Source organism: Nannospalax galili, unplaced genomic scaffold (genome assembly GCF_000622305.1).
Source record: "Nannospalax galili isolate Female #2095 unplaced genomic scaffold, S.galili_v1.0 scaffold33, whole genome shotgun sequence".
Classification (NCBI taxonomy): domain Eukaryota; kingdom Metazoa; phylum Chordata; class Mammalia; order Rodentia; family Spalacidae; genus Nannospalax; species Nannospalax galili.
In genome coordinates, this window is record NW_008335436.1 from 1,476,427 (window position 1) to 1,503,995 (window position 27,569).

General features: G+C 39.8%; 1 protein-coding gene across 4 annotated transcripts; it reads right to left on the reverse strand.

Annotated features, from left to right (window-relative positions):
- Window positions 1-1,286: 1,286 nt before the first annotated feature.
- Skil (SKI like proto-oncogene) lies at window positions 1,287-27,514 on the reverse strand. Of its 4 annotated transcripts, none has more exons than XM_029562067.1 (7): window positions 27,122-27,514; window positions 23,862-25,513; window positions 12,998-13,095; window positions 12,016-12,110; window positions 7,938-8,167; window positions 6,611-6,835; window positions 1,287-5,898 (listed from the first exon to the last, which is right to left on the reverse strand). In XM_029562067.1, the coding sequence occupies exons 2-7, from the start codon at window positions 24,957-24,959 to the stop codon at window positions 5,740-5,742; spliced, it is 1,905 nt and encodes a 634-aa protein (XP_029417927.1). In that variant the 5' UTR covers window positions 24,960-25,513; window positions 27,122-27,514; the 3' UTR covers window positions 1,287-5,739. The 4 variants fall into 4 exon arrangements, with proteins under 4 accessions (XP_029417927.1, XP_029417926.1, XP_008828333.1 ...); XM_029562066.1 differs by having other exon boundaries at window positions 11,878-12,110; window positions 27,151-27,513; XM_008830111.3 differs by having other exon boundaries at window positions 11,878-12,110; window positions 27,122-27,513.
- Window positions 27,515-27,569: the final 55 nt, after the last annotated feature.

Below are 27,569 nucleotides of genomic sequence, written 5' to 3' on the forward strand. Positions count from 1 at the left end.
ATATGAAAAGAATTATTCAGCCACATGAAGAATAAAACTTGGGTACATGTGACATGGATAAATATTGGAAACATGTTAAGTGGAGTAAGCCAGGCGCCAAGGACAGAAATTTTCATTCATATATTACCTGGAATAACGAAATCATTTATCAGGGACTGGGAGAGGATGGAAAAAGTTTTTAGTTCAGTAGGCATCAAATTTGGTTGTGGTAATGATCAAGTTTTGAAACAATTGCACAACACTCTGAACATACCTATTGGCACTAAGTTATAAACCTTTAAAATAGGGGATCTTCCACAAAAAGTAAATGTGAAGGGTGCTGTAGCCACACTACCGTAACCTCCAGAGAGCATTCTCTTGATCTTCATGCTCTTGGCAAAGCCCTCCTGCTGACTATGAGCTGGACTTAAGTGACCCTTTTCTAACACACAAGGTAAGGCAAGAGACCATGCGTGACTTGGAATCCAGGTCATAAAGAATCTGTAGCATTGCTTTCTTCTAGATCACTTTGTGGGTCCATGTTACCATTCCATCAACAACTCCACAAACACATCCACAACCTGAGGACTTAGTGCCTGTCAACAGTCACATGAGTTCATCTAATGCAGTTCCCCCATGCTGATGACTTCAGCTGCAGGAAACATTCGAGGCTCCACCCTTCTAAGAGAGCCCAAGCTCAAACACCAGCCAACCTGCTCCTGGATTTCTGACCCTCATACTCTGACACACTGCTGCCCTAAGATACTCTAGTGTGGTGGTTTGTTCAATAGGTAACTTACACCAGGAGTCAAGGGAAAAAACATTAAAGCAAGAGTTTGAGTATCATGACAAAGTAACACAAAATGCTGGCATTTTCAACACCTGGAGCATTAATATAAAATATTAATATTTTATATCAATTATTAATTTAATAATTTAAATAATTTAATTATTCATTATAAAACTTTATATTTTAAAGTAAAATAGATATACCATATTAATTTGTACATAGACTGAAAGAGAAAAATAGGGGCTAGAGAGACGACTCAGATGTTAAGAGCACTTGTACTCTAGCAAAGCACCTAGGTCTGGTTCCCAGCACCCACATGGAGGCTAACCACCACCCGTAACTCCAGTTCCAGAAGATCATCACTATCCTCTGGCCTCCAAGGGCCACAGGCATACATGTAGTGCAAATAGATATATGCAGAAACTCACTCACTGGTGCAGGCAATGAAAATGAATAAATTTTTAAAAAAGAAAATTTTCCATTTTAGGGGGACAAGAAAGTTAACACTTCAATCAAATGTCATTGGCATTAGAAGTTTTTATTCGGATCTCATCCACAATCTATACAAGTTATGTACAAGGCATGAAAATGGAGAACAGCATGAAATACAATTGAGGTATAAGCTGAGAGCGCAGTATGTCAGGTTTCAATAAATATAATTCAAAATTTGTAAACTAAGTGACCAGATAGATGAGTCTTATTTTTTAGTAAAACCATATAAAATATTTATTTCACGTGAGGTAGAGGACAGTCTTGTGTGTCATGTAATGCAACCAACCACAGCAATTTTAATCGTTAAACTATAAAATTATAAACTGAATTATTATGCTTAATATAGTCAATTTGTTTCAATAGTTGCAGAACAGATAATTAATTTACTGTCTTCACTAGAAATGCAGTAATAATTTAAGTCTATTACATTGGCTTAAAATCAAGATAAATAAATGCTTCTAGCACAAAAGCTAAAAGCAACTATATTTTATCACAAACTATTCAAAAGATGTCCTAGATTTAGCAATTATTTCAGTAGGATGTTTTATGAGAATTACTTTAAGTATGCTGTGCTTTTTTATTTTCAAGTGAGGTATCTATATTGAAAAAAAATCTTATAAATTTATTTTATACTAAACTAACTTTAAACACTATTTTGTTTTCTGGGCTTAATTTTAAAATCTGTTTTACATTTGATCACTGTCTAACTCCAAAACAGTAGCACTATGTAAGACATTTAATTCTATATCTAAACAAAGCTCCAAATTGCATTATAGTTTTAAAAGCCATTTAAGTAGAAAGATTAAAAAAGAAAGACTGTCTTTTTAAACAAGATACAATACCAAATACCCATATATACTTTTCTTCCAACAGTGAAAATGCTTAAGTATCTTACACTAGAAAAAAAAAATTAAGCTCTCTTTAAGTTTCTCAATTCTGCAAGTATAATATATAATACAGCAGTTCTATGTCCCTTATTGCTGGCAGCATCCATAAAAACTGTTAATAAGAAGTTCCAAGCACAGGAGTAGCTGTACAGTATAAGCACAATCTTTCATGTTACTTTTTAATGTCCTGCATATGGATTAAATGCACAAAGGACAAGTAATAATTAGCATCTTCCCTATGTGATAAAAAAGTGTGTCTTACTGAGAAAAAACTTTCAGAAGCTGATCAAAGCCTTCAGTACCAGCTTCACAATTCTCTTCAGGGAAATACTCGGTATGTTTAGTACTTTAGTCTCCATGATTTTGCTTTCTTCAAACAAAAGCCACAAATGTGCAAGTAACTGGCTGCTCTGGCATCTTTCAAAGACATGAATAACCTGCAAACACCATGGTACTGGGTCTATTTCACCCACTTTACTCACTGCTTCATAATTCATTACGTACAAATCATTTTTCCATTTCTCCCTCTTACCCCTGTACAAAAGATTTTACATATAAACAGGTTATATATTAAATATGTTATAAAATTAGCTCAAGAAGCATAAAACATCCTAATTCTCAAAGACAGAAATTCAAGCAAAAGGACACATTTCAAACAAAATTAAAGCACAAGCAAAACCTAGGGTGTTGGTCAAATCTTTTCATAGTGTTTCAAGTTTCAGTTATAATTTTAGGGTGGCTTACAAACTTCCTCAATGGTAGCAGAGCTTGCACACTTTGTCTTTATAAATTTGGTACAATTTCCTCATCAAATTTGGACTATAGAGAAACTACCACCACCAAACTAAACAGTCATCATTCAGTACCAAAGCCAGTATCGTCTTTGTTCCACAGATGCCGGAGCAAAACTGTGTAGGTCATTCCTTAACAGTTTTTAATCTTCATTATTTTTCCTAAACAGAATAACATCATGGAGTCTGAGGAAAAATCCACTTGCCTAGTGAACTTGGTACAACACACAAAAACTAACACCAAAACACACTTTAGTTTTTTGTTTGTTTGTTTGTTGTTTTTTTTTTTTTTTTTTTTGGTCTTTTTGAGACAAGGTCTCCCAGTATCCACAGCTGGCCTGGTTTCGATAATAGAGACCAGGCTGGCCTCAAACTCACAGAGATCCACCTGCCTCTGCCTCCCAAGTGCTGGGATTAAAGGCATGTGCCACCACGCCTGGCAAAACAAACTTTTAAAGATAGCAACCAGCACATAAAATAAGCATGCAAAGAATAGAAAAAAGTTTTAAATGGATATTTTAGCAGAGGTCACTTTTAAGGTGTTACAAATTTTCAATTTTATTTTCAAGCTATATGGTGCAATTTAACTTAAAAGTTACTTTCAACAGTAATAGGTATAATATTTACAATTGATTAAAAAATTATTTCCAAGAAAGACAAAACTGGCACATCCTTGTATGTTCTAGAAAATAAAGGCTATGCTAAGTAGTGTCACATGGCAAGTTTCATCACGTGAAGGACTAGAAAAAACTACCTTCAATTCTAAATTAAGAGTTCATAATAATATGCTGTTTAAGAGCCACTTAGAATTCTAAAATAACATATTTTCAAGAAAGAGCAATATATTTGGAAAGGTTTGGGTTGAAACTTACAGAACTTTATCAATTTGCTAAGTAACACACAAGCACAAAGCTTGAGTGAATTAGAAAAGTTAAGTGGTATTTCCAAAAGTCTGAGCTGTGATACAACTAGTTCACAACCTAACCAAAGCTATTTTATGACAGTGAATTTTCCTTTCTCCAGAATCATTCAGGAAAAATGTTTTAACATTTGTGCCTCCTAGAGGAGAGTCCCAAAAATCAACAAATTAAATTACAGGGCTAATATAGTGAAGATTAAATGCAAATATACACTACCTCACAGTATACTGAGGAAACAAACTCCTTTTTGGAAAGCACGTAAGTTCCCTTTAGATATGAGTACCATGAAACAAAATATGCCATACCCAGGTAAGTGGGAACCCAGAGGCCCCTGAAGATCTACACTGTGAGAGCACAGTCCACAACCACAGCTGTAATTCATTTCTAAACATAGTTCCCTTAAGCAGTTTCACATAGTACCGTACACGAGAACATGAGAAACGCAAACCTGGTGAGCTAATAGCATCAGTGGAGGTTTCAGGAAACCTCTTTAAAAAAACCTCATACTAGTTAGGTGTGGTGGCACATGACTGTAATCCCAACACCTGGGAGACAGAGGCAGGAGGATCACTGCAAGATGAAGGCCACCCTGGTCCACATATTGAGTTCCAGGTCAACCATGGCTACATAGTGACACTGAAGAATAAAGAAATAAGAAACATAATGCCCACAGAGAATTTTACCTAATAACTTTTAAACCAAATTGAGCATCAACTAATGTAAAATTTGCTATAAAAATAACAGACTTTTCTGCACAAAATGAAAAACAACGAAAGTGCAGAGGCTCCCCTCCCCCAAATCATGGAATTCCTTTGTCATCTATAAATTATTTAAAAATCCTGTTGGTACCAGACATTTCAACTGTCCTTTATCAACCTACATTAACAGCTGACTGTAAATTCCTGATTTAATATTAAAGAGTCATTATGGTCCATTTGTGCAAATGTTTGGGTAATATTTAAACATACAAAAGTCCAAAGTAACCTTCAAGGTATTTAATATTTTATAATTTAAAAGAAAACAAGTCCATTATATAAATTTCATTAAGACCCATATAAAAACTGTACAGGAGGATTATGGATTGTATAGAAACCAACATACATTAATGGAATCCATTTTTCTCAAAAACATTAGCATTTTCACACTGCTATTAACAAAAGTTCGGAAATTATTTTAATTTACTGAAGTCAGTGAAAAAAATTCTAGATAGATCTACACTTAAAATGAAAGACAAATTACAACTGCTTCTTGTGTTCAGCAGCAGGCACAACACATGTTTTCTTTCCCCATGGGGGGCTGTAACTCCCATCAGTAAAATTCCTCTAAAGAGGCATTAAAACCAGTGGAAATGCATCCTACAAGCTGAACAAAGTAAAAACAAACTTGGTATTCAGAAAATGAGTATGCTACAGCAACTTAGATTCTATGAATGAGAAAAATGGAAATTCAACCCCCACAATGTAGTCTACATCATGTATCTGAACTATGATGCCACCACTGTTTCTAAAATCTAGTCTGAAATATGCTTAACAAAACTAGCACAACTATTTTCCATCACATAATGCAGCTTTTAAAAAGTATGCAATTGTTAAGTTTGAATTAGAAATACAGGCAGTCTACTTACAAGTTGAAATTATATAGTATCACTACTAAAGCTGACTGGAGGAAAAAAAGCACAATAAAACATACATGTTTCCATTCATTTAGAAAATGTAAAAATGTATGTGTGAATATATAATCTCTTCACTTTTGCTGACCTACAAATGAACAGAATGCCTAATTATCTTCATGCAGATGAGATGTTCAGAATTCAATTACCGAAGCAAGCAACAAACATAAAATCCTGTCAGCAAAATCCAGATGCATCTCTTCACTGGTCCCTATTCCTTAGCAGTCTTTGATGATTTCCCAATCTGCAGCTTCAGTTCTTTTATCATCATCTCCAACTTCTGTCTGGCCTCCCGCTCCTGCCTCAGTTCATCTTGGAGCTCTTGCCTATCTGCCTCAGCATGGTCCAATCTTTGCCTCAGTTCTGCCAACTGTGTGATTTAAAAAGCGATGTTAGTTTTCCATCATTTTTTCCCCATTGAATCCTCCTACCATGTTCAAAACTTTTTTCAATTTGTGTTTTACAAAATGGACTATTTTCATGCACTCTTTGAATATCCAATACTTTTGACATTCACATGATGGTGAATTGAGAGAACAGCAAGGTATCAAGAGGGATGAACACTCACAACATCCTAAGGCATGACTTCTCTCATCACAGCCTGCTCATGTTAACTTATCTTCCCCACACTGTAAGCTAATATTAACAAAAAAAGTGATTTCTGACTCTGGCATTTCTAAATGTAGCAGGCAATATTTTATGTCTGCTAATCAATCCCATAATGCTACATTAAAGTAACAAAAAAATTATATTTTGTTTACTTATTTATTCATTTACATTCTGCTAGAGATCAAACTTGGGGTCTTATGCATGCTAGGCAGGTGCTCCACCACTGAGCTACACCCCCAGTCCACACAATACAAAATTTTATATTCAGAGCACCAACATTAGTAATTTAGATTATTAAATTACAGAAACCCAATTAAAATTAAAAGTTTTAAAACCTTATTACAGAATTTAATAAAGTTGTGTTTACCATAATTAACTGTCTTGAAATCTAGCACAGCTTGACAAAAGTCACTCTTTCAAAGTTTCCATTCCCATATCTGAAGGGCACCGTTACTATAAACTGAATCACTTACCTGTGCAGCGTACTCAGCCTCTCTGTCTTTTTCTAAATTTGAGTCACAGGTGCACTTTTGCTTCATTACTTGCTCCAATTTTTTCTCTAAGTCTCTCTGTTCAATGTAAAATTCTTCCATTTTCTGAGCATGTTCGTTCTGCAAAGATTCAAGCTCTTTCTGTAAATTCTGCTGCTCTTCAGTGAGCTCCTTCATTGCCTTTGAGCTGCTCAACATTTCCACTTCCTATAATAAAATATGATTCTTTATTTCCATCACATTTAAAATTTCTGTTCAAATGAGCCGGGCGTGGTGGTGCACCTTTAATCCCAGCACTTGGGAGGCAGAGGCAGAGGCAGGTGGATCTCTGTGAGTTCAAGGCCAGCCTGGTCTACATAGTGACTCCAGGACAGCTGGGGCTAGAGAGAGACACTGTCTCAAAAAGACCAAAAAAAACAACAAAAAAAATCTGTTCAGAAAAAAAATAAGTCATAAGATATCTGAAATTCAACTACCATGCCATTTTTATATATGTGATTATCATGAAAAACTGATTTTCTCTACAAACTTAATTTTTTGCTTCTTACTGTACAACTGAAGAAGTAAGTACATTTACAGCATCTCATTCTAAGACTATGGAAAGGTATCTTTTTTTTTCTTGTTTTTGGGGTTTTTTTTTGTCATTTTGTCTCCCTTGTAGCCCCAGCTGGCCTGGAACTTACTATGTAGACCAGGCTGGCCTTGAACTCACAGAGATCCACCTGCCTCTACCTCCCAAGTGTTGGGATTAAAGGCATGTGCCAAGGCCCGGTGGAAAGGTTTGTTTTTTGGTTTTTTTGAGACAGGGTCTCCCTGTAGCTCCAGCTGACCTGGAACTCACTATGTAGACCAGGCTGGCCTCGAACTCAGAGATCCGCCTGCCTCTGCCTCCCAAGTGCTGGGATCCGCCACCACACTGGGCCCGGCGGAAAGGTATCTTTTAAGAATGGACTATTCTGGGGCTGGAGAAAGGGCTCAGCAGTTAAGAGCACTGGCTGCTCTTCCAGAGGACCCAAGTTTGAGTCCCAGCACCCACATGGCAGCTAACAATTGTCTAGAACTCTAGTTCCAGGGGAATACAATGCCCTCTTCCCCAGGCATTGCACAACACAGGTGTACTTACATACATGCAGGCAATACACTCATACACATCAAATAAAAAAAATAATAAAATTTTTTTACATAAAAAGAATGTGGGGGTTGGGGATTTAGCTCAGTAGTAGAGCACTTGCCTAGCAAGCGCAAGGCCCTGGGTTCGGTCCTCAGCTCCGGGGGGAGAAAAAAAAAGACAAAATAACAAAAAAGTTACCATCTGAAGCTGTTGCTTCTTTTGCAAAATTAAATTCAGCTTCTCCTGTTGTTTTACGTAAGTTCTCATTACTTCTTCCATGATTTTCCCCTTGTCATCCTCACAAATAACGTCTTTGACCAGAAGTGGCGAGGAAACTGCAGGGTCATGCTTGCTTGTGTCTCTTACTATTCTGCAAACTGCAGACTCAGATTTCTTTTTACTTGTAGAATTATTTGAGACTGATGGATCTTTCAAAGAAAAAAAAAAGCCATAGTGTTAATACTACAAGTTAAAAGTCATGGGAACAATCTATGAAATTAAGAAAACAATTCAATGTATAAATCAAATCAGAAGCAATAAAATGCTTAAGAAAAAAATTAAAGTAGTGCCTGACATGTATGACAACTACAAAAGAAATCAGAAACCTAAATGCAGGCAAAGATGGACCTGAGGACCTCACACTGAAGTTAGCAGCACTCCACATCAACACTACTCAATCCACATCAAAATCCCAGCTCACATTTTTGCAGAAACTAACAGGCTTATTCTAAGACTCACAATCCAATTTCAAAGCTTACTACAAAGCTACAGAACTCAAAACTGTGAGACTGGGGAGATGGCTGATGCCACACAAACAGAAAACCAGAGTTTGAATACCCAGAACCCTCATAAAGTATACAGCAGCACATATCTGTAATCTAAGCATTCCTAAGGCAAAATGAGAGGCAGAGATGGGAGAGTCCCCAGATGCTCATCAGCTAGCTAGCCCAGCATGCAGCCAACAATGAAAGACTGTTTCAAACAAGGTAGAAAGCAAGGACCTACACCCAGGGTTGTCCTCTAACTTCCATGTGCATGCCATGGCAAGCGTGCAGCCACACACACAAATGTGAGCATGTCACACACACCATAAACACACACAATCACAACTGTGTCACTGACACAAGAATAGACACACAAATCACCAAAAAACAAAAAAAAAAAGAAAGGAAAAAAGTCCAGAGGGGTTGGAGAGAGCACTGACTTCTCTTACAGAGGATGCCGATTCGATTCCTAGCCCCACATGGCAGCTAACAACTATCCGTAACTCCAGTTCCAGAGGATCCAACGCCCTCTTCTGATCTCCTCCACACTGCACTTAAGATAAATGGGGGCAATATAATCATACACATAAAATGTTCACTTCAGCAGCACATATTAAAATCGATTTAATTTTAATTGCTTGAGTGATTGAATGATTCCAAGTTAGGAATGGTCTGTCTCTATGCAAGGATGATACACAAATTTTCAAAGCATTCCATATTTTTTAGAACAAGGCACAATGACATGTATATATGAAAATGGCATAATGAAGCCTATTAACTACTTTGTATGCTAACATAAAAAGTTAACAGAAAAAAAAAAAATTCCAGAGTCTAAGCCAGGAGTGGCAGCTGGCAGGCATACCCCTATGATCCCTGCCAGGAGGCTGATGTAGGTCACAAGCTCACTACCACTCTGGGCTACACAATAAGACCATCTCAAAAATCAGAATCCAAAGACTTCAGAGTCCAGAAATAAGTAAGCTCATACTTTCATAGGCAATTGCTTTTAATGAGGGTGCCAAAGCAATTCAATCAGGAAAGAATAATCTTTTTAATGAATAGCAGTATGTAGACACACACAAAAAAGTTGGATTTCCCATAGCACACAAATATTAATTCAAAATGATCTAAATATAAGGCCTAAGAATTAACTCTAAGAGTGAAAATCAGTCAGTACAAACTGTCCCAGCCTTGGACTAGACAACGCTTTTGCAGGTGTGACACCTGAGCTAAGAAAAAAAGCAAGCAGGCAACTGCACCACACAGAAACTAGAACCTTTATACTCAAAGGACCACTAACAGGAAGATGAAAAGAACTGTCAGAATGACAAATCCTACAGATGGTAAGGACCCAGAAATATAACAAAAACCTCTTGGAACACAACAGGAAAGAGACAATCCAATTTAAAATCTGTCGGAGGATATGACTTCTCCAAAGAAAGAAAGAGTATTTCTTCTCCAAAGAAAATATCCGACGTCCAGGAAAATAAAAGGAGAGATACTCAACATCATTAATCATTAAGAAATTACAAATCATAATTCCAGTGAGATATCACTTCACAATCACTGCAATGGCTACGGCTATATTCAGAACAGATAGTAGCAAGTGTTGACAGATGTGCAGACACAGAAACCTCGGAAAAGTTTGACGGTTTCAAAGTGTTAACATAGTTATCGTAAGACCCAACAATTCCATTACTAAATACATACTCAACAGAACTGAAAAATATGTACACACTAAAACTTGCATACCAGTGTTCAGAACAGCATTATTCATAGCAACTAGCTAGAGGACAATACAATCAACTAAAGGGATAAACAAAATGTGGCTTATCTACACAGTGCAATACTACGCTCTAAAAAACTTCTGATACATGGACCACAGACTGAGAAAAAAATATATATATACTTAATGAAGAAGCCAGACACAAAACCACATCATTCTTTTCATCTGAAATATCCAGAATAGGTCCATAAAGTCCAAAAATAGATAAGGGGCTAAAGACAAGGGGGGCTGGGAATGAATGCTAAGGGAAACAGAGATTGTTATGGGATCAATGAAAATGCTCTGGAATTCAGGAAAGCTGTGTCATGACTTTGTTATTATTCTAGAAACAAATGAATTGTATGCTTCTAAATTCTGTAGCATGTCAAGTGTAACTCACTTATTTTTTAATTCCAGGATTAACTTGCAAAACCAAAAAGAATACAAATGTTAGTACATATGAATTATTGCTTACCATTATTTCAAGTCAAAGGAACTGAGTGTCAGTAATCACAACTGAAGTACAGAAAGTCCTCAAAAATCTCAATTCTCTATTAAAATAGTTACATAACTAGAGGACTTGTCCAACTGCTCTAAGGAAGCCAAAATAACTCCAACTGCTAGGCACTAAACAAAGCTGAGCTGCCATAGGCAGCACTGGGGTGGACACACCTCCTTGGGTCCATGGTATTTTTAAAGGCATGGTAAACAGGAAGATTTTTCTTTTTCAGATAACCAGTCAGCACTCTGCATCTACGCCACCTGCCTGACTCCCAGAGCTTTCACTCCTCGCTTTACTGTAGAAGTTTCTCCAAGTTTTGTACCCAACTGTTATTCCTTACATATACTTAATATCATTTAAACGGTTTCTCAGTTCACAAAAATTAAAAATAAGGACCTGTTGAAGAATTCTACCAGTGAGAAAAGGCAGAAGAAAAAGTGACAAAATTCATCTGGAACATGAAGTGTGCATGTTATCTTTTCAGCCTCCACAGGCTACCACCAGCCTAGAAAAGCACACCACTGACGTTCGAAGAAGCCACCCTGAGCTTTGAAAGTTGTAAGTGTTTTAAAATAAAAGCTTTGCCACATAGGGGTGGAGAGATGCTTAAGAACACTAGCTGCTCTTGCAGAGGACCTGGGTTCAGTTCCCAGTACCCACATGGTGGCTAACAACAGTCTGTAACTCCAGTTCCAGGGGATCCAACATCCTCTTCTGGCCTCCAGGGGCATCTGGCATGCATCTGGTGCACTTATATACATGCAGGCAGAACACTTACACATAAAATAAAATAATAATCTTAAAAAATATTTTTTAAAGCAAACTCTGCAGGGTATGGTGGCACACACACACACACACACACACACACACACACACACACACACATCATTGAAGCCAGGCTAGTCTACATAATGAGACTGTCTCAAAAGAAAAAAAAAAAGCTTCTTACCCTCAGGCAAAAGCAGGCTTCATTGAAGCCAGGCTAGTCTACATAATGAGACTGTCTCAAAAGAAAAAAAAAAAGCTTCGATCATATGAAAAAATTTGCTTAAATAGAAAATCTCTTCTAAAGTACTGATTTCTAAAATATAACTTTTAAATACTTACCTAAACGGTTGTATAATTCTCTACTTGTTTTTAAATCCATTTTCTCCTGTTCCTCAAGTGAGACATCTGGGTAAGATACTGTCTTTTGATGTTTATTACTATCGTGAGGCTTTTCTGACTGTCTGGAGAAGGACTTACTTTGCTCTGTCTTCGTGGCCTCTTTAGACTGGGACACAGCAGAAGTGAGTGACACATTTGGTGCAACCACTTTGTCACACATGTACAAGTAGTAGCTAAAAAAAAAAAGGCAAGATAAGACATGTATTACACAGCACACTTAAGCAAAAATTGAAATGTGACATCTTTCTATAAACTCATTTTTTTTTTTTTTTTTTGCTAAGGTCAATGTAGAAATTCAAAAAATATAGGTCACAGAAAAGACTTGGGAAAGAAAATCAAGATACTTTTGGACAACAAAAATCATGAGGGATTTCTGTCATTTTCTGGATTAATTTCAAAACACTAAAAAGATACTGTGAAAGAAAATTAACCTCCTCTCCTTCTCTAAAAACCACCAGAGTACTAACGCATGAAGCACCAGGTACCTCATGCCTGTAATCCCAGCACCTGAGGGGCCAAAGCAGGAGGACTACCACAAGTTCAAGGCTAGCCTGGGCTACCTAGTGAATCTCAGGCCTTCCTGAGCTACAAAGTGAAATCCTCCCTGTCTCAAAACACAAAGATGCACTTGAAACACTTCACAGCGCTGTGGAGCTCAGAGAACAGCAGCCCCCACTGCAGGGAGTCTGTCTATGAATGCTTTTCTAGTGAAAAGAACTACAAATCCAACTCCACAACTTCCCCATGATGAAAACCAGTAACAAAAGGTATGTTAAATCCAATGTACTTGTCCAAAACAATTCCGAACCTTCACAAATTATGACTTCATTAAAAAAAGAGAACCTAGGGGTTGGGGATTTAGCTCAGTGGTAGAGCACTTGCCTAGCAAGGGCAAGGCCCTGGGTTCGGTCCTCAGCTCTGAAAAAAAAAGACAAAAACAACAAGGCAAAAAAAAAGACCCTAAAGGGAAGTGATTTAAAGTCAGTAATTCCTGAACAGTGCCTGGCAAACAGCTGTGGAATGAATGAAGAAATGAATGAGCAAACAACTAGATACCCACCTGGGGTGTAAAAACGAGTGTGTCTGAGGAACAGGGTCACCTTCCTGTTTTATAACAGGATACCACGATGGCAAGTCCATTCCTGATGGGGCATCTGTCTGTAGGAACATGTGGAAAGGGACATTTACTGACAGGAAAAGATGATTTCTCTGTTTCTTTGTTTAGTGTGGTTCAGGAATGGAACCCAGAGATCAGACCCAAAGATTTGCCTATGCTACTCAAGTACTCGTACACTGAGCTCCACAGCCAGCCTGTGACCGTTCATTTTGTGTTCTCTTGACAGAATCACAGAACGAGTCACATTTTTAAGGGCCATCCTCTAACAAGCACTCTCCTACAGTAATGCATCTCATTTCTTTAAACAAGAGACTATTACGTGATCTATCCGTTCACAAGCTTCAATATGCAAGTTAAATGGCTTACCAGAAACAATTTCATCAAATACCACACTTTGAGAATCCATTTCACATAATAATATGAAAACACGCAGCATTGAGAACCGATTCTTAGTCTCGCTATAAACAGCCAGCCTTTATCTCATACCCACAGTATTTATTAGAATATTAACTAGATAACATTCTATAGCAATAAGGACTTTGGCCAATTAAATCTGAAAGTACTATGTTTGTGGGGCTGGAGAGGTGGCTCAGCAGTTAAGAACACTGGTTTTTCTGGCAAAAGACCCGGGTTCGAATCCCAGCACCCACATGGCAGCTAACAACTGTCCGTAACTCCAGCCCCAGGGGATCTGGCAGCCTCTTCTGACCTCTTCGGGCATTGCGTGACATGGGTGCACCTACCTACATGCAGGCAATACATGCATACACATAAAATTAAAAAAAAAAAAAGTACTATGTTTGTTAACAAGTATCAGTACAACACATTTCCTCATAAATACTAAAAGCTTTTTTTTAAGCACTAAAGATGAGATGTACCTATAAATAAAGCAAAAGAAGGGGAAAGATAACTGGCATTTAATATGCATCTACTGGCTGAGACTGCTACATTACATATTCTGCTTAATCCTAACGCACACTTCTCTCCATTAAGTGGCTATCATTATCTCCGTTCATGTTTAAAAACAGTTTAGAATAAATGACCTAAGGTTACTAGTTTCTTATTTTGGCCTATTTTATATCTTGCCTTCCTTGCATATTTCATACTACAGTTACTACCCAGTTCTTGTGGGAATGAAGAGACCAAGAATCACTGGTAGAAGAGTGGAGGAGCTGAAAGTAACATGATTAGGGCAGACAGCAGAGACAGGAGGTCAACAGTAGTGTGTTAAAGGGAGGATAAGTCAGAAAGGAAAGCTGGATATTGTTCTGAGCCCTGCCTCTGAAAGGCTCCAATCCAATCTGCAGTGAGGAAGAGTGTGGAGAATGACAACCTCCTAAAGGACAGTCAGGGCTCAGTGGCAGAGCTTGCCTGGCATGCACAAGGCCCTGGGTTCAACCTTCAGAACCACACATTAAGACCTCACACAGGCTAAGAATCGGGGAAGATGCTTTACATGTCCCAAATGTTTCAAATTGGGATAGAAAAGGAAAAGAAAGAATGACATGAAATTCTAATTAAAATAAAAATCAATTTTGAATGGTCCATGGTGGGGGAAGGAAGGGGTGGCCTGTGAATGGAGGAAACCAATAGAAATGAAAAAACTTAGGCAAGATCCAACAAGGAGCCCCGTGCCAGCAACGAAAATGGATGAAAGCACAAGAAGCAGCCCTTGAAATACACATTCCACGACTTGACAATCCAGATGACTTGAAGCCAATAAAAAGTTTTTAAAACTAGGGCTAGTGAGATGGCTAGTGGGTGAAAGCGCTTGCTGTTAAGCCTGGCAACCTGAGTTGGATCTCTGAGACCCCCTCCCCCATGGGAAAAGGCGAAAACTAACTCCTGCAAGTTGTCCTCTGACCACACATGTGCCGTGGCACATGCTTTCCCCCCAAAATAAATAAATATAATAAAAAGGTCAGAAATAAAAACATGGTAACTTGTACTAGTGGGAGATCTGTATCTTCCTAAGAATTATTGGATATGGAATGTAAGATACAAGTAAGACTACAAACTACAGGGAAAAGAATAAAGGTTTAAGAGTTGGGTATCTAGTGACTAGATTATATGAAAACTTTTTTAATGTCACAAAGGTGATCAAATACTAAAATTTAGATAAGCACCACAATTTTGATGTAATATTCAGAAACTGGACAAATTCAACCACTTATTTATAAAGTAAGCCAATCAATTATTTACATTTTTTCAACCTATAACAGTAGATTAAAAAGGGAACTGACTTCTAGCAACAAATACTAAACTGATACTTGCTGACAGCTAGCAGCCTAAGGAGAAAGCAGAATTATAAAACACAACATAAAAAATTGTTACCGAGAATAGGACAATCAGGAGGCTTCACATAAGCCAGGGCAAGTCACTTAATTTATTTCAAGTGCTCTCTATGACTAACTCAGTACTTGGAGTTGTGGTAACTGATGTTTAAGTCTTGAATCTGGATGCCATCATTAAATAATGTTCTCTATACCACTTAGATTCAAACTTATTTGAAAACCTTCAAATTCATTTAAAATGGTTACATTTTTAAATCTTCCTGCTTAAAAGAGTAACTTAATAGGATATTTTGCACTCTGCCTTCTAACTATAAAAAGAGGTGTTGATAAGCATGGGTAAGTTACTCTATGGAAATCTAAGATTATCTTGAATTAAATGAATTTTTTTGGTTAAACTCATTAAAGAAAAACAAAGGCCCTCTTTAAAATCAGTCTTATATCTTAATTCTAAATGTACTGCCCAATAAATCATTTTCAGATTTTTTTTAAAAGTAAAAATCACTAAAGCCGGATTACACATTTAAGTTGTTCTTAGTATGAATACTGGAATCTCAAATCTTAGAAGATGGACTAAAAGAAGAGCTAATTGATGTAGCACAGTTCAGCCCACTGTGGGCAGTACCAACCCTAGGCAAGTGGTTCTGGGCTGTGTAAAAAAAGCTAGCTGAGGCAAAAGCAGGGCGCAGGCCAGTAAGCAGAAAATGCCACAGACATGCCACAGGCCAATCTGATGGAGGCAATCCCCAAATGGAGACTCCCTCACATCATTCTGGGCTGTGTCAAGTGGACAGCTGAAGCTAACTAGGTCATTCCCCTTAATATTATTGAGCATTGTCCCTAACCAATGTCTAAATTCTCTATTCAACCCTGGAAAGTGGTGACCCAGCTTCTGAACAGCAACTCAAAGTCAAAAACAATCATGATTTGCATTTCTAGCACCTAGCCCCCATGCCTACCATGCAGCAGGAACTCTTATTTCTTGCATGATTTTGAAAGATGGGTAACTCTTTAATTCCCAGGTTAGCATTATATAAGGTTACTGGGGAAAAGGGAGGGGCGGGGGGAGGATCACTGATTACCATGACACTCATAAGACAAGACACTAACACTTGACATCTTGTGAAGCAGCAAGGGAAGCTGAGTCATGTTTGACTACATTTTATCAGATACACGAATTAAACAACACGAATCATAGGGAAATGCACAGTGCAAAGGTGAGAAAGTGCTGCAGGTCAATGTCACCTAACGTGCTGTGGTAAGCCATGAACACTGTCATAACAAATTATCCTAACTGCACGTCAAAAACAATTAAACACATATTATACAACAAAACACTCACAGACATGCCAGATTTTTCTCATCTAGTCTGCATTTGTGTCAACATACAAATTAGGTTTTCAGAAAAAGAATATAATTAAATGGTGCAGCAGTAATGCTGCTGATCAAAAATACAAATTAGACATCAAAATGGTAGCATCTACTGCCTTTTAGCTACCATTCAACATGAGAACAATTTATTCCTTGTGTACTTAAACATTAAAACAAAATGCATTCCATCACTTGGCAGGACGAGGACATCATTTAGTAGCTTAAGTTAGAGCCTTAGTGGTTTAAAATGCTTGTACAACGATCGTCGTCTGCCCACCACTACCTACCTCAGAATGAACAGATGGCACCTTCACACCACACAAATAAGCAAGATTTCAGATACGTTATTTCAATCCAAATGTCTTTTCTACTAAGCAAATAACATCTAATGAAAGCAAAATTTAAAGGATTCGTAAATGTATAGCAAGTTAATTTTTAATAAGTAAAACAAAGTGTTTTTAAAAGGTTTTATTTATTTTTGTGTGATGAGTGTTTTACATGCACACATAACTCATACATGCAATACCCACCGGGGCCAGAAAAGGGCTTCAGATCCCGTAGAACTGGGGTGGCAGCCAGTTGTTAGCAGCCATGTGGATGATGGGAACCAAACTCAAGTCCTCTAGAACAGCCAGTGTTCTTAACCACTGAGCCAATTCTCCAGCCCCCAGGAAGTGTTTTTTAAAAGCTTCTCTAAACTTCTGCATCTTACAAGGTACACTTCACCCTTTGATAACCAGATACACTAATAACCATTAAGTTTTGGTGATCCATGGTTATCAGTTTCACAATGACAAATAATTTAAGAGTTTGGCTTTTTTTTTTTTTTTAAGAATTTTGGGTACCACCTTTTAAATACAAAATTAAGTTCAGCCACTCAAAATTATTTGTATACAAATATTTGAAATCAAAATGCATTAAAAATTGTTTTACAAGTTCTAAACTTAAGTTCAGTAATAAATTTTGCTTTTCAGTGGCACTCTAGGTTTCAATTACGACATCAATTAATATTATAATCTTTAATTTGTAATGACAACTCAAAACTGAGACAATACCTTATAATACTGATGGGACTTCCAAATTCCCAATAAAAATACAAATTAAGCCATTTTAAGGTCCACAGAAGCCAGAAGAGGGCATTAGATCCCCTGGAACTGGAGATACTGCTGGTTGTTAGTTGCCATGTGGATGCTAGGAACAGGACCCAGGTCTTCTGAATGAACATCAAGTGCTTGTAACTGCAGAATCATCTCTCCAGCCCCATAATTTTTTTTGGCTGAGAGAGTAAGGAGAATATGTGTGTGTGTGTGTATGTGCACAGGTATAAAGGACAACTTTGGGGAGTCAGTTATCAGTTCTCTCCTTCTAATATGTGGGACCTGGGGATTGAACTCAGGTCATCAGGCTTGGCGGCAAGCACTCTTACCCTCCAAGCCATCTTGATGACCCCCAAAATTATTTTTGTGATTATTTATAAATAATCATTTTCAAATATTTGTGTCAAAGGCAGTTTAACAGTAGCTGAGTTTAACACTAACGGAATGTGTATACAAGAAATAAAGCAAAGTACATATTAAATGCACAGTACTTTTTTACTGAGCTCAACCTAAATGGTCAGCAACTCTACCAAAGACACCGCTACTAAAAACGCCTCCTTTAGCATAAAGTGAATCCCCTGCTCAGGGCCTTCTAGGACTTAGGTGGTCAGTAAATGATTGCAGATGTACACAAAGCGCACCCTACCCAAAAGCTGCCAACTCTTATTAAAAGAAACCCAATCCCTCAGAAGAGTATCCATTTCCAGTGTGCTAGCCCTTTGTGAATGAGCATGTCAACAACTGAAATGGAATAGTGTTACAAGGTAGCAAATAGCTACTTAGAAGCTTTTCAGGCTTAGTCTTCTGCCTCACTTCATTGTAATCAAGAGAATTAATTAACCTAATATAAAACTAAGACATTATGATCTAGGACCTGTATTAACTTATCAGCCACAGACCTTCCCGATCACAGCAATGCCTGCTGCTCCCACAGCCTGAGATCATACCACCCACCTCACAAAGCCCAATTCAGGTTTGAAGCACTTAAGTGTGTTCACAGTTAAAAAGCAAAGGCTCCGCTTGTCATTATAAACATGATGCTATTATCTTAACTCCTTCATGTGACGTTGGTAGTACAGTTCTCTCTTTGTAACCAAAAAAGAACAGAACTCCTGTTAATTCCTTGGACTTTTCCAAATAAAAAAGGTTTTATGCTGCCAATTATCTTTTCAATCTACTTGCTACTACCAATATATGAAAGCTGCCTTTTCTGTTCCCCAGGTACCTGGAGACCAAACTCCAGATCCTCGTACATAACCAGACAAGCAATCTACCACTGAGCTACCACCTCAGACAATTATGAGGTATTCTAGTTTGATTTCTGTTGGTGCAATAAAACACTGACCAAAAGCAACTCAGGGAGGAAAGCGTTTATTTGGCTCACACTTCCAACAAACCCTGCCTTGTGTCAGATCTCCAGAATCGCATATAATAGTTTGCTGATTTTTTTAAGGTACCACTTCCCCATATTAAAAAACAAAATGTCTCTGAGTACCTTTGGCATGTCAGGCTCTAAACTAGGATGTGAAGATTGGAGCACTCTTTCTAAATTCAGACAGAGAGTTACCAACTCTGAGGAATTCAACAACATTCACACAGGTCCATCACATAAGCACAAATATTTCACCTTCTTTGAGCTTACTGCCACTTACTCAAAATGTTAACACTAATAAGAAAATGCAAACTGTTGCACTGATACAGCAAACTGACATGAAATTCACCACAATTACTACCAGAACACACTCTAGCCCACCACTGCTCTCTGTATTTACCCATTCTCAAGTGCATTTACTTGCTACATTCAGGTTTAGAACTAGAAACATGTGTCCTAAACATACTGTACCTTGCAAGAGGGGAGAAGTGTCTGCACCACTGTCCCAATGATCTACACAGAAATGAAAATGGAAAGCTGACGGCAGAGAAGCGGTTCAGGTTCTTGAAGGGGAGGGTGAACTGAAGTTGCGTTCAAGGTCTAACACTTGCTGAGTATGTTCTCCACCAAACAGGAGAAAATTTAAGATGCTTCTCTTTAGGCCACCTATCTGCACCACAGACCACCTATGAGCACAGTCCCTCAGTTGTACAAAGCAAAACTACTATTACTTGGTAAGGGCAGACCAGTCTGAATGTTAAAAACATCTAAACGTTGTAATATATTTTAAGGACATAATCATTCTTAACTTTGAAGTGGAGATGTCAGTCATGATTCTAACAGTGAAGAATCACCCACAATTTTGCTATCAACTATCTTTACAAATGGTCTTCTAACATACTGGAAAGTAATCTTAAACACCACTCTTCAATTTTATTTGCCAATGATCAACTTGCTTAGCACATTCCTTTCCTATAGACAGAAACTGACCTAATTCTGATTTGGCTGAATACCAACAAAAAGGTAGAATACAGTATTTCTGGTCACTCTAAAAATACAATAGCCACCTTTCTCATAAAAAGCACACACAAAAACACTTGCATCAAAGAGTCTGAAAATATCATTCTGTAGTACAACCTAGGCATGTTTAAAATCATATCTATTTCTTTTGAGACAAGGTCTCATGTAGAACAGGCTGCCCAAAAACTCCCTACGTAGCCAAGAATGACCTTGAAGTGCTGAACTTCCTGCTTCCATCTCCCAAATCCAAAACTGCAGGGGCATACTACCACGCCTGCTTTATGCAACATGGGAGGTGGAATCCTAGGCTCCATGCAGCAAGCACTCTACCAACACCCCTGCCCATCATGTGTATTTCTTATGCCCTGAGTAAGAAAGGGCTCAAAATATTTTAGCTTCCAGAAAGAATAAATCCAGTTTTTCACTAAGAACTCTTACCTTACATAGCTTACTCTAGTATCTAAATATGGCTCCTAATTATGCAAAGTAAATGTATCTACTAGCTATGCAAGTAAGTAGCTTGTTGGTCATTACTAATACATCTTCTGTTCTTTAATTTCGGGGTTGAAGAGATGGCTCAGCAGTTAGGAGCACTGGCTGTTCTAGCAGAGGACCCAGGTTTGTTTCCCAGGACCCACATGGCAGCTAACAACCATCCATAACTCCAGTTCCAGGGAAATCCAAAGCCTGTTCTGACCTTCACTCTCATTACAAGATATGGGTACACTTACACACATGCAGGCAGTACACTCATACACATAAAATAAAGGGAATAAATAAAATATGAGTAATTAAATAATTAAATAGCTACATTTCCAACAACTGCCTATATTTTCAGGTTTTTCACTGTAATCCAAAACCATTTTGACTACATAAACCAAAAGTATATCAAATTACAGTGGTTCTACTAAATACAATTTCCTTTATATAACAGGTGTGTTTAGCATAGTCTGATTTAATTAAGTCTGGTTTGATTTTTTTTAAAATAACCTTCCTCATCAATTTGGTCTAACAACCAGCAACTCAAACTTGACTTACAGAACATAGAAAAAAACTGTTCCTAAACAAGGATTATAGCCCTTCCCATGTAAATGCTTTAGTTTATATGCAGGTCAATAAAGAAGCATTATACCAAGTTATTACTATTCCTCAAAAGATGCAGCTCCTGCTCCTACACTTGCTTCAGGGAACATTTCTAGACTTGAAGTCAGAAGGCCTGCATTCAAGTGATTCTACAGTTACCAGTTACACAACCAGGAACATCTAAGCCAAGTTAATACTCTCTAACCTGCCTTCTCACAGACCTTTAAAAAATACCTCATAATATTTTGAGGAGTTTTTTTTTTTTAATCTGCAGTGACAAGCATTTTTTAAAACTGCTTAAGTATTATATATAAATCCCCCAAGTTTTTCTTTTCTAAAAGGTTTGGTTGGAACTTAAATTTTCCCAGCTTCCTTCAATTCACACAAAACTTGAAGCAGTATTGAAACAGCACAAAACTACAGCTATTTCTGCTCCCCACCAAAACCCTAAAGTAACAGAGGTTAGGGGCAGGAGGCTCTCATATCTTCTCAAAAGTAAAAAAAAAAATGTATTCATATTATTAAATTCTAGGTCAAAAGACACAAAGTTGGAGAGAGTAGAGAGGAGAGGGTGATCTGGGGGAGTTAAGAGGGGCTGGGGGTGAATGTGATCAACATACACTGTATGAAATTCTCAAAGAATTAAAAAATATTTTTAAAAGTATGGAACAGTCAGGCATTGGTGGCACTCGCCTTTAATCGCAGCACTGAGAGGCAAAGGTAGGCAGAAAGTTGCAAGATAGAGACCAGCCTGGTCTACACATCAAGTTCCAGGCCAGCTAAGGCTCTAAGGAGACCCTGTCTCAAAAAAAGAAACAGAAGTCTGGAACAATAAGGGACTATATCCCAAGTGAAGGGTGGTTTCAATTTCCTTTCAAAGCCACGGGGCTGGAGAGATGGCTCAGTGGTTAAGAGCACTGACTGCTCTTTGCAAAGACCCTACAAAACGTCCTTAACTCCAGTTCCAGGGGAATCTGAAGCCCTCTTCTGACCTCGGTGGCAAGGCAAGACACCAGTGCACTCACTTACATGCAGGCAATACACTCATACACATAAAATAAAAATAATAAAGTTTTTTTTTTTCAAAATGCCATTAAGTTGGTTTTCCACCCAAGCACATAACAGAAACATAGGAAAGCGGGTGGTCCTTGACCACCTGGCCAGGAACGTGGCCACCTACAGGCACGGAAGGGTAGTGCCCCTAATTAGCTGGGGCCAGATGGAACCACCAGAAAGGGCATCATTCATTTAAGATACTGATCACCTCTGAGGATGAACCCTATCACCGCACAAATCCAGCTACAGGCAAGTGTCACAGTCCGAAGTAAAGACAAAGTCAGTCCTACTTTAAACCCAGTTAATACTGTACCTGAAGAATGACACTTACCCAGGAGTCAATGGCAAGGAATTTCAAAACCTACCCTTTGGGAAAGCAGCAAGCGGAAAACTACCGTAAATCAAAATCTAAAATGAATTATCTTCATTGCGCTTCAGCCGCAAAGCACTATCTTAGAACACTAAATTTCCCTCAAAAGCTTGAGATAAAGCACAGGACTCCTAATCTTAAATTCTAATCTAAGCCCTAACTTTGCTGTGAATAACCTTTAGTTGTTTAATAAACTTTATTTCTTCTGTAAAATAGAACAGTTGGTATTTCAAAGGGGGGAACCAACTGGAAAATTTTTTTAAGTTCTTAAAACACAGCCAATCTTCTGTTACAAGAATTAAAATTATTTGCATAAAACAGCTCAGAAGCAATGCTTGACACATTTTACCCAACACAGTATCAATCTTGTCAATAGAAAAATATATAAAATAACCCATCAAACTGAATCTTTAGTACTTCAAATCTTGTTTTTCATCCAAGCATTCAAAATCTTAATTAGGAGCTACTACTTTAAACCTGTCAGGCAAACGCTGTGGGAAGAATATTCGAGATCTCTTTGCTGATAGCTTCTTCTGTTACTATTTCATTAATCTGGAACACACTTTATATTTATATTGGTTTTGTCACTATTTTCCAAAAGCATTCCTTTCTTTGACAAAAATAATAATCCTGGCTATTAGTACCAAATTACTCAGATGTTTTCCTTTGTTCTCAGTATCAACCAAGCCTCAACATTAAGCACAAAAAACATCAGAAACTATGGCTGTACCTTTGAAAAATGCATTTTCCAGCGAGCTCAACACCAGACTAGTGTTAGCTAGCCACTGTACCATTTGCAAATGGAGATAACAGAACACTGAGGTGTAAATTATCTTAAGTCCTAGAAAAACAGACTTAGGTAAGAGGCAGGATGTGTGAAAAAGAATAACCAAAAGCAGCCCCAGGCCTCCGTTTCTAAGTCATTTGAGGCTCTCAGAGCCTCATTCTCTCATCTGTAAAATGGGAATAATCCCACTTCTCTCCAATGAGGAAATACACAGGAAGACGTGACCTAAAACTTGCAAACAGGACACTGGTTATTTTCTTGTTGCAGGAGCATTAGCTTCCTAACACAAAAGTTATACTCCAAACAGAATTAGCAAACCATTACATTCATCCAAAATCACTACCTCAAAAAGGAACTTGCCTTGGACTGGGTTCTCTTTCCGTTTCTCAAGTTAAACTTCTCCTTCATTTCTTCCAAAATCATCTTCAGTTTCTTTTCTTCAGGTGTCCCTAAGTATTTCTGGTTCACGTGAAGGTAACAATGCCACTTGGCTGACTCAAAGCCCCAGTGGCAAGTTCTCTTGTCAGGTGACCTGTGCGAATGCATCACGAAGGTCTGGGGCGCGAACATTCCACAGCACTCCAGACACTGGATACAGGGAGCATCAGGCTGAACATAGAACTGAGGCGCAAAGAGACCCTGACATTTGCCCAGGCACTCATGCTCCACTTCAAAGGCACTGCCAGTTTCCTTTAACTGGGCCAGAGAGTTCTTAGCAGGAAGTATGCTACCATTTTGAGGGAAAGTCCGTGGTCGCAATAAAGCATTACACAGTCTTTGTGCATCAGTCAACGTGATCAGCCCACAGGATGGGGCATTGAATGGAAGTATTCCCAGGACCTTCAGGATATGAAGCTGGTCTGAAGTACACCTTGAGCAATATATGTATAACTCATCACACACTGTGTTTATTTGCTGGAGTGAAAATTCTCGAAGAACGGAATTTAAGACTTGGGGCAAACAGAGTCTCTTTTCTCCTCCAACTTGAAAACAAGAAATAGACTCCCCTTCCAGAACAGTCTGGGTGAGCTCCGTGGAGCTATCAGAAGGGATGAGCAGAGGGCCCGGGAGAACCTGAGGAGACGGAAGAGGCAGAAATACAGTGGGTGACATGCTTTCTTGGGAATACCGAGCAGAAAATGCTGCTGGTCCCCCCAAAGAGCTCTGACTACTTAAGTGGAATTGTGCCAACGTGTGTTTCAGACTGGGATTTAAATTTAAAGTTTCAGGCACTGAAGTACAGCTGCGCTTGGCCTGCTCGCCATCGCTTTCCATCGGTGCATCTCCATAGTCATCCAAGTGCTCCTTCTTCACGGTCAGCACCTTGCTCGGCACTTTTCCATTCGCATGAATGTCCAACATCATTTTCTTCGCTGGAGGGCTGCCATCATCCCCCACCTCATGCAGTTTTTTATTTGAGCCCTGAACCAAGGAGAAATTTGTCTGTAGGCTCTCCATGGCTACACTGGTGTTTTAAATAATTAAGACTGAGACTGGCATTTTAATTCAGTTGCTTATTTTGAGACGAGTAATATATACAAATACTTATGACTCACTCATGGAAAATTTTGTTTCCAAAGATGAATTTTCTTACCCAATAGTTTTTGCAGTGTGGTTTTGTTTCTGTGGTACCCTAGGATAACACCACTGCAAACATTATAAAATTTCTCATTTTTCTTCTAATAACAAAAAATAACCACACTCCTGAGGAAAACCTTGTTGTCTTGAGTTCTTCGGATATTTCTATTAAAATACGGTTAACGTTTCAATTCAAGATGTCCATGGTTCAGTGCGATGGTTGAGTTTGGTTATTTTGATTTTTTAACCAAAGCATATGTCTTTATGCTATCATAAAATTTAGACCCAAACACAACTTAGCAACTGGATTTAATTTTTGCCAAAAAAGAAGAGGGGGATAGCCTCAATGAAGACAGTAGCCTGTTGTTGTGTGCTGGGAAACTGAAGATTTGTCTAAATCTCCACACCAATAAGAACCACCTCCAGCTCCACTTCTGTAACAAAAAAAAAAAAAACATGAAATGAAAAACTGCCCAGTTCTCTTCAGCGGTTACAGTTCATTCTTCTTTTAATTGATCTGGAAGAGGAGAAAGGGGTGGGGAGAGTTATATTTGAATTTGCTCCAGAGGTCAAAGGGTCAATTTGAAACCAGTTTCTTAATCTTAAACTCAGTTCACTTTACCAAAGGTGACCCAAGTGATTTCTTTCAATCTAACACCAGTTAAGCAGAAAAAAACTTCATTTAAATAGGAAGCAGTTCAGAAGGTGGGCATAGAGAATTAAATATCCCTCTATTTAAGAGGAAGTAGAGTACACAGATTCAGAAAAAAGTAGTATCACACCCAAAATTCAGAACCAGAGGCTTTGAATGAATCTAGCTATGCCATTTTACTTAAAAACTAGTAATCCATTCTTTCATCTCACTTGGGAAAAAAAAAAAAAAGCTAGTTTTAGCCCTCCCCGAAGAACCAGATACATGTTTATCTACCATATGTAACTAAGTTACAGTCTCAAGTGCTTTAATTCGTTTAATGACTATACACTACCTTTCGGAAACGAAGGCAAAAAATTAAACTTTCCCTTTAAAAGGTTAGCGATCTGCTTAATGGAAGCCGAAACCTTTAAGACTCCATGCCTGGAAATTTCTCCATCCTTGAGCAAGACTAATCCGGGACAAATAAGCACAAGGCACACAGACCTCACAAAGAATGCAAATGGAGGAAGAGGGAACCAGAAAGAGTCTTCTCCCACTTCCCTCTAGAGAGAGCCCCCAAAAGAAACCCAGTAAATAGAAACGTTTGCTTTCCAAACTCCCAGCAATTCCTGTTAACGCAAACCCAGAGCGTTACGGACGAAAGCCGCCTGGCCAGCGCACGATGACTCTGGCCACCACAGGGACACCTCAGCCAACGCAGGCCGGGGCGCTGGCAGGAGGCACGACCTAGACCCGGGACACCCCGGGCTCCCGCGGCGCACAACCCTCCGCCCACGCAGGGCCGCCCACCCAGCATCATCACCATCCTGGGGGCAGGGCGAGGAAGCCGGGGTCTCGCGCCGTCCGGGGAGGTGAGAGAGAAGAGGAAGTGGAGGGAGGAGTCCCCACCCCCACCCCAGCCTGGGATCACCCCGGGTGTCCTCCCCACTCCGCCCCACTGCGGGGGCCGGGGTGGAAATCCCCCCCGCGCACTAGGTGCCGGGGAAGTTCTCTACTGTTACCGCGGCACCCCAGGGCTGCCCACCCCGAGCCCAGGCACCCCCCAGGGCAGGTCGGGGGGCCCCGCCGGGATACGCGGGCCGCCGGGACCAACCCGGGGCATCCCAGCCGAGCGCAGACGGCCATAGGATGGCGGCGTGGACCCGGTCTCGGGGTGCCCGCGGCTGCGGTCAAGTGCAGCGGAATCTCCGTCCCGGGGTCGGCGAGGCCAAGACACCCGTAGGACAGCACCCCCCCCGGCCCCGGGACCCCGCGCACCCCGGACCCTCGACCCCCGCCCTGGGCGCCCGAGACGCCAGCCGCACCCTGCGGAGTCCCCATCACCTCCCCCCCGCGCCGCCCACAGGGTGCGCGGAGGCCGCGTTCCCCTCGCGCCGCGGGGCCGCACCTGTGCCCGCCGCCGTCGCTGCCGCTCACCCGCGCCCTTCGCAGTGCCGGCGCCGCTCCGAACCCCACACACATCGCTACACACAGCCTCTGACGTCACCGGGCGCTCGGCCCGCCCACGTCACTGCGGAGACACACGGCTTCCCGCAGACGCCGCCGCCGTCTCCGGCCGCCCGGGGGAGAGCGAGGGCGACGGGCGGGGGGAGGGGAAGGGAGCCGAGCCAGGGGCGCGCGGCCCCGCGTCCGCCAGTCCCTCGGGGACGCGCGCGCCTTCTGGCCTATTGTGGCTCCTTAGGGCTCTCGACGGGCCCCGCGCGCGCCTGGCGCTCCCAGCCTCGCGCGCACACGCGCCCCTGTCCTCGTCCCTGAGGCGCGTGCCCGGCGCTCCTGCCCCGGCGCGCCGTCTGGGCGACTGGCGCGCGGCGCTGTCTGCGGTACGCCCGGCGCAG

Excerpts from the sequence above, each read along its gene's own strand:
- Skil (XM_029562066.1), bottom strand. The coding sequence starts at position 24,959 with ATGGAGAGCCTACAGACAAATTTCTCCTTGGTTCAGGGCTCAAATAAA. Across the intron at positions 8,168-11,877 it reads AGAATTATACAACCGTTTAG|ATCCATCAGTCTCAAATAAT; the intron begins GTAAGTATTTAA and ends TTTCTTTGAAAG. Across the intron at positions 5,899-6,610 it reads AGGCTGAGTACGCTGCACAG|TTGGCAGAACTGAGGCAAAG; the intron begins GTAAGTGATTCA and ends TAAATCACACAG.